The sequence below is a fragment of the Onychostoma macrolepis genome, chromosome 03, assembly GCF_012432095.1.
Source record: "Onychostoma macrolepis isolate SWU-2019 chromosome 03, ASM1243209v1, whole genome shotgun sequence".
Classification (NCBI taxonomy): Eukaryota; Metazoa; Chordata; class Actinopteri; order Cypriniformes; family Cyprinidae; genus Onychostoma; species Onychostoma macrolepis.
This window is the reverse complement of record NC_081157.1, coordinates 51540880-51547961: the sequence shown is the minus strand read 5'-3', so window position 1 is coordinate 51547961 and position 7082 is coordinate 51540880. Positions and strand designations below refer to the sequence as shown.

Genomic DNA, 7082 nt, shown 5'->3' with positions numbered 1-7082 from the left:
TGTCCCACACAATCTTAGTAATTGTCCCACATTTGGTTTGTTTGGTGGTGGTCACCCTACATTGAGGCTTATGTGAGTGAAGAAGCATGGCTGCACGCTAAACAGACAGAGCGGAATAGAATAGGAGCTGAAATTAACCCAAATCCAGCTAGGCATTAAACCTACATATCTTTTTAATATTAAAATCACTTTTACACACACAAAACGACTATCAAAAGGTAAATATTTATTAAAAACTACAACAAGAGAAAACAGTCAAAAGTAACATGCATGTGAGAAGAAATGCAGAAAAGTATGGCCTTAACAGCTACAGAGTTTATAAATAAAGCATTGAACATTTGATGAATATAACATTTTGATTGACAGCCGTCAGAGCATCTTACCCAGTCAACACGTGAGATCACGCGATGATCACAGTGACATCACAACATTCTCATACGGTGATACTCACAGTGCGAGTAATATATGAGCTCACTGTGAATTCAAAATGTTGAGCGGGGGTGTTCTTATTTCTGTTAGACATCTACAAAAGTGCTTATTGAGAATTAACAGAGATTTAGATGATGATGTTTTATTGTTTTGTTTGACGTTACCATCAGTGTGAGTACTGTTTGCTTTAGTTGGACTCTTGACCCTTGACTTTAGAATATTATTTTTTGTGGCTGCTGTAACTGTGTTAGAAAAGCACATTTGTTATGGTAAGGAAAACCAAAAAGAGACTGCATTCAGGTGGTATTGGTTTGTTATGGATGATAACAGCGCAACCATCACCTAGATTCAGTATGCAGTCTTTGTGAGGAATTATTAATCTAACGTTTTTAATAATGGCTCTGTGATTATACAGTATAGGACCCAGCAGTGTCATAATTGTTTATGAAGGATTTTAAAAGCATGATAAGACAAAAACAATTTGAACTACAGTGTCATTTAAAAACAAAGAGAGACATCAAGAATCAGTGTATGAATCTCAACAATGGTGACAATCAAAAGCTTCATGCTGCAGTGCATGCTGGGTACCTAGTCTCTGTGCAGTGCACTTTGACCTCACATTAGTATGAGCTCACAGTGAGGGCGCTGTGAGGTTACACTTTAAGCTCACTGTTACCTCACATTGTGACCTCATCATGAGTATCCTGTGAGCTCATGGTGAGATCACTGTGAGATCAAATTGTTGACTGGGTAGTGACTGTGTTTCTTTTTAGCCTTTGGATAGGATTTTTAAAAAATGGATGTTGTATTTGTGTGAGGCGTGTTGCTGCTTCTGAGAAACTGCACTGTTAAATATAGGTAAAACTACACTGCAAAAAGAATAAAAAGCTTTCTTACAAAGGCCAAATAACGCATGCATGTTTTCTTAACATGACAACAGACTGATGAAAATGTGGGGCATTTTCTGAATATGCGACATGTGGAACAAGGGGTGAGAATGCTTTGCGGTACAATGCAAAGCGGGACAGGTGGTCACCCTACACCCACGCCTGACAGAAAAATGGATATATTTGCATGACTTTCTAACATTTACAGATGAAAAATATACCTGTGACATGACAGTTATGCACTACGAAAGAAAACACAATGTCTCAAATGCATTAAACAGCACAGATATATTCGCTGTTTGCCATGGTGGATCGATTTGATCCATGATTGACATCAAGGGCTGCTTAAGAATTAGTGTCCACAAATTAGTTAGATTGTGTGAACTTAATTTGTTGTTTATGGAACCATTTTAGCCCCAAATGATTTGTTAGATTATTTCAAGTCAGGTTTTGGACTTTAATCCCCACTTTTCTTAGGATTTGTTTTAATGAAATAGGCCCCATGTAAGTTTCACTTTTGTTTGCACCAACTCTGGGTTTTAAGGTACCATGAAAGTGGCTTGGCTTTTAATGGCGTTCATTGCCATAGTTACTTAACCTGCCTTGGAGCAAGTTAGCTGTGGAGTGTATGTTCTGGGTAAGAGATCTCAAACTGAAAGTGGACCAATCAGATGTGAGCAAAGTGACACATGCCTGATGCAAAAAAAAAAGTAACAAAAGTCACTTAACAAGTTTCAGCTGTTCACCACTGAAGTCACACATTCATGTTTGTGCTCCACAAACTCAGGATTAAAGCCTTAAGGAAGCTAATCCTGTAACTCTGAATTTGTTCAACTACCATCATGGTACAAGCCCCCGGTGTTTTGTTTGTAAACATGGAGGGGAAAAGCGTTTTGTCAGTGTTTTTGTTTTGTTAATTTTTGTGTCAAACATTCGTATTCATGCAACGTTTTTGGCCCAGAGACATCGTATTAGACTACTTCAGACCGAACTACACAGCACAGAATGAATGCATGATCTGTGTCAGAATGTTATGATTGACCAGAGCCGTTGAATTTTAATGGCTCTGGATTGGCCCAGAATAGACATCTTATGTCAGCGCATTCTGAACTTGTACTGTACGTTCTCGTACTGGTAATCTTCAGGAAAAAGGTGGATAGTTCAGTTTTGAAGTAGTTCGGTTTGAAGAAGTCTAATATGATGTCTCTGGGCCAAAAGCGCTGCATGAATGTGAACGTTTAACACAAAAAATGAAAACATCAACAAAAACACTGACCATGTATACCTCTCCATGATTACAAACACAACAGTAGGAGGCGCAACCGTTAAGAGGTCATTTCTGGTTAATGTTACAGAATGTACCAGTATTTTGAAAGTGACGTGTGAATGGTGCTTTACCGGTAAATACAAAAATGTGCTGTTCACACAGGCAACGACTTTACATAGTTTTGTCCGGTTAAGTCGTTCCGGTAATTTTATGGTAATTTACTGGTATTACTGTGTGAAAGATGCTATAAAGACATCTTGGTCAAGAACACAACAGCTTATAAATCTCTCATCAAGTGAAAGTGCCACTTAAGAGGTCATCACATCATCTCTTTAGCAATGGATACAGTGTTAAAACAGGTTCCTGTCGATGCTGGTGTTTCCAGAGGCACTTTTCCCTGATCTGGTTTTTCCCAGCAGAACCAGCCTGATCTGGTCCCAGCAGGCACACAACAGGCACACAATGTCATAAGACGTTGATATTTGGTTAAATTTCGGTAAATTCAACGTCTAATGTCAATATTAAATTGATGTCCAATACCGACGTCAGCTGACGTTGAGATTTTGTTGTTTTTAGGTTGTGCAACCAAAATCCAATGTTAAGTCAACGTCAAATATTGACGTCAACCCAATTTTCAGTTTCAACCAAAATGCAACGTCTGTCCGGCGTCATGTCCAACGTCAACCTGACATTACATAGACGTCTGGTGCCTGTTGGGGATCCTTTCAGGAGCAAGATGAATCTGGATCTTCTGCTGGAGACTCTCTTGAAACTACAACATAAAGATCACATCACTAATAAAATGGACTCTATAGATTTTTCTTAGGATCAATGTGAAATGCTAGTGACTTGCACTTAGTAAACAAACTGCCATATGTTTGTATTATTAAAGTAATTTACAGCAAACAACTTACAATTGAAAAGATTGGCCTTGCTGCCACTCCTCTTTATTTGTTTCATGATAAATTTCCCTCCGTTCTCCAACATCTTTCCTTCAATCTTATGCAACAGTTCTTGTCTCTGATCATCTGTTTTTATCCTGTTATTGAAACAGTGAAACTTTCCTCCACATTCAGTCAACAGTCGCTGGATATCTGCATGATCTTTTTGTTTTAGATGTTCAGTAATGGTTTGATCCAGTTCATATTCATATGTGAACAGGATCATGATGTATTTCTGAACTTCAGGACCAAATAAACTTTTCATAAAATCCAGGATTTCTTCTTCATTTTGCACAGGTTTCTGTAGCGGAACAGTGAGCAGAACTGAACTGAGACCTGCTGAACATCGAGAGACCAGCTGCTCTTTCATCTTCTCCAGCTGCTCTTTATTGAGATCTGGATCCAGTACATCTGGACAATCAATTACATACACCTGCTTCTCTCCTATCTGTGTTTGACCCTCACACACTTCAGACTCATGCTCTTCAAACTTGTTCTCTCTGAGTATGGTGTTTCCAGATGAGCTTTTCCCAGAACCGTTTCTGCCCATCAGAAGAATCCGGATCACTGGATCATCTGGACTGGAGCTGCTCGCTGACATCTCTGAAATAAAAATATGGAATAAGGCATCAGGTCAGGCCAAGAGCAAGACAATGAAAATGTTGGCTGTGTTTCACAAACAAACTTATATTTCTTTGCTAAGTGTGTAAATGAGTCTTAGTTCGGGACTCTGAACTGTATTTCTACCAGTGATGGGAATAACAGCGTTATAAATAAACGGCGTTACTAACGGCGTTATTTTTTTCAGTAACGAGTAATCAAACGAATTACTGTTTCCCCCGTTACAACGCCGTTACCGTTACTGACAATAAAATGTGGCGTTACTATATTATAGAATTACATTTTTCAGTTCATCTGAATGGATGCGCAGTGTAGCTGTATTTGACGTACCATAAACTCTAGTGTGAAGCGCACGACTCGCCGTCGCTTTCTCTCACATACACGCACGCAAAGAAAGATACAGAGCAAGAGAGTCTTTCATAACATGCAGAATTGATGCGCTACATGTAAACGATATTCTTTGTTGTATTTTCATTTGGAGTTCCTGTGGAATTCTTCAGCTTTTAAGAACTGCCGGGTTCTCTGGTAGTGGGCGGGACTAATGCGCAAACCACAATCTCATTGGCTGGCGCTCACCTATTGTCGTCCCTGTTTTGATTTCAGCAAATCAATTCGAGCGAACGCAGACAACGTGATTAATCTTCATGAACCCAGCAGCTCATTAATCCTTAGTGCGTTTTATATTGATGACAAATATGCATTCATACTTGGTTATTCTAATTACTAAAGTTCTATCATCATATAATATTAAATTATCATAATATTATATTATAATGCTTGACTGACTGATACTAAGTGTCAGTAGATAAATAGTGTAGATTAATGTACAATGTTTTATAATAATAATTTATTCTTTTTAGTGTCCATTTCATTAATTTAACATATTTAATATTCGGGGCATCCAAAGTGATTTGACGTTTGATTTTTTTTTTTAAAGTAATGCAATAGTTACTTTCCCTGGTAATTAGTTACTTTTATAATGATGTAACTCAGTTACTAACTCAGTTACTATTTGTGAGAAGTAACTAGTAACTATAACTAATTACTTTTTTAAAGTAAAGTAAAGTGCCCAACACTGATTTCCACTGACATCAGTTGTGGACCAAATGCTATTATAATACAGAAATCTCTATATGGAGTTGCATTTTACATTTACATCTTGTTGCATTTTTATCAATTACTCAGCATAATCATAAACAAGGCAAGGGTTGTGAAATGATGTGCATAAAGAGGGAGGTTTCCGTGGCAGCTCTTTATTGCATCTCACACTTACATTAAATAATACAAATATAGTAGATTATGAATTAATCTCAACTGCTGAACTTTGATGAATATAATAAAATACGTAGGTTTCCTGATGTCTTTTCAGAATCCTCTCTAAGTTTCTTTTCAAAGAAACAGGTAGATAAAAAGCACACCATCTAAGACCATTTCAAACTAAAATCACTTTTGCAACAACAAAATACAATCGTTGAGTCTTTGTGAAGATATTTCATACCTGTAACTGAGGATCCCTCTGCCATCTTTAATAACTCCAGAGAAAACAGATACAATACATTAACAAATGGCACTCCTGATATGAAACATCAGGAAATCCCCTGTTTTTAGCTTTTTTTCTTTCACTTTTGATTTTTGGTGATGAAATGCTCCTCCCCCTTCAGTTACAGTTCCTCCTGTTATCTGTTGTAGCATTACAGATATTTTCTGTACTGCCCTTTAGTTTATTTTCACTTTCTCTGTCACCGCATTCCAACTAAAATGCATTTGGATTAGAGGCAAGCACTTAAGGCTGATATATACTTCTGCATCGGACATACGCCGTAACCTCTACGCCGTTGGCTGTGCGTGGGTTTTCATTTAAACTCACACATGCACGCACGAACGCACACACACACACACACACACACACACTCACTCTCTCTCACACAAATCATGTTGGCTGTCATGTATGTTTTGTTGACCTTGGTTATTTTGTATTTGATTTGTTACCTGTAAATAGTATGTTTGTTTGCATAATAATAATAAAAAAAAAAAAAAAAAACTCAGCTTATACTTCTGTGTCAAACCCACACCATAGCCTACGCAGAGACGCACAGGCCTACGATGTAACCTACGCCGTACCTGACGTGCACCTCTCCAAAAATCTAACCGCACGTCAATTCTACACGGACCGCAAGTGCTGTGATTGGTCTGCTAGAACCCCTCCCTCCATATGCACTTGAGTTTTGTGTGCGTTTATGAGCACTGTAATATAGTTTAATGTTACACCTTCTTATTTAAAATAAAACAAAGCAAAAAACAAGTGTCTTATCATTTATTATAGTACATAGCATTATACATCACGAGTTGTCCGCGACAAACAATGTTGATCTGCCGTGGTACACGTCCTTGTGCAGATTGAAAGAATGCCATCTTCTCCTGTTCCGTTGTTGTCCCCCTTTTTGTAGTTTTAAATAATGATTTAACGTAATGATCTGGTATTTATTTGCCGCCGTCATGGCTATACAGGTGCATCTCAATAAATTAGAATGTCGTGGAAAAGTTCATTTATTTCAGTAATTCAACTCAAATTGTGAAACTCGTGTATTAAATAAATTCAATGCACACAGACTGAAGTAGTTTAAGTCTTTGGTTATTTTAATTGTGATGATTTTGGCTCACATTTAACAAAAACCCACCAATTCACTATCTCAACAAATTAGAATATGGTGACATGCCAATCAGCCAATCAACTCAAAACACCTGCAAAGGTTTCCTGAGCCTTCAAAATGGTCTCTCAGTTTGGTTCACTAGGCTACACAATCATGGGGAAGACTGCTGATCTGACAGTTGTCCAGAAGACGATCATTGACACCCTTCACAAGGAGGGTAAGCCACAAACATTCATTGCCAAAGAAGCTGGCTGTTCACAGAGTGCTGTATCCAAGCATGTTAACA

At 37.9% G+C, this 7082-nt stretch overlaps 1 protein-coding gene across 1 annotated transcript; it reads right to left on the bottom strand.

Annotated features, from left to right (window-relative positions):
• Window positions 1-500: 500 nt before the first annotated feature.
• Window positions 501-5795, bottom strand: LOC131536171 (GTPase IMAP family member 5-like). Its single transcript, XM_058768917.1, has 3 exons — window positions 5644-5795; window positions 3498-4127; window positions 501-3355 (listed from the first exon to the last, which is right to left on the bottom strand). Exons 1-3 carry the CDS (start codon window positions 5666-5668, stop codon window positions 3309-3311), a joined length of 702 nt encoding a protein of 233 aa, XP_058624900.1. The 5' UTR covers window positions 5669-5795; the 3' UTR covers window positions 501-3308.
• Window positions 5796-7082: the final 1287 nt, after the last annotated feature.

What these genes read in the sequence shown, in the direction of transcription:
- LOC131536171 (XM_058768917.1), bottom strand. Translation starts at nt 5,668, where the DNA reads ATGGCAGAGGGATCCTCAGTTACAG. An exon ending in AGAGGGATCCTCAGTTACAG is followed by an intron (nt 4,128 to 5,643) that starts GTATGAAATATC and finishes TTTTTATTTCAG; the next exon opens with AGATGTCAGCGAGCAGCTCC. An exon ending in CAAGGCCAATCTTTTCAATT is followed by an intron (nt 3,356 to 3,497) that starts GTAAGTTGTTTG and finishes TTTATGTTGTAG; the next exon opens with TTTCAAGAGAGTCTCCAGCA.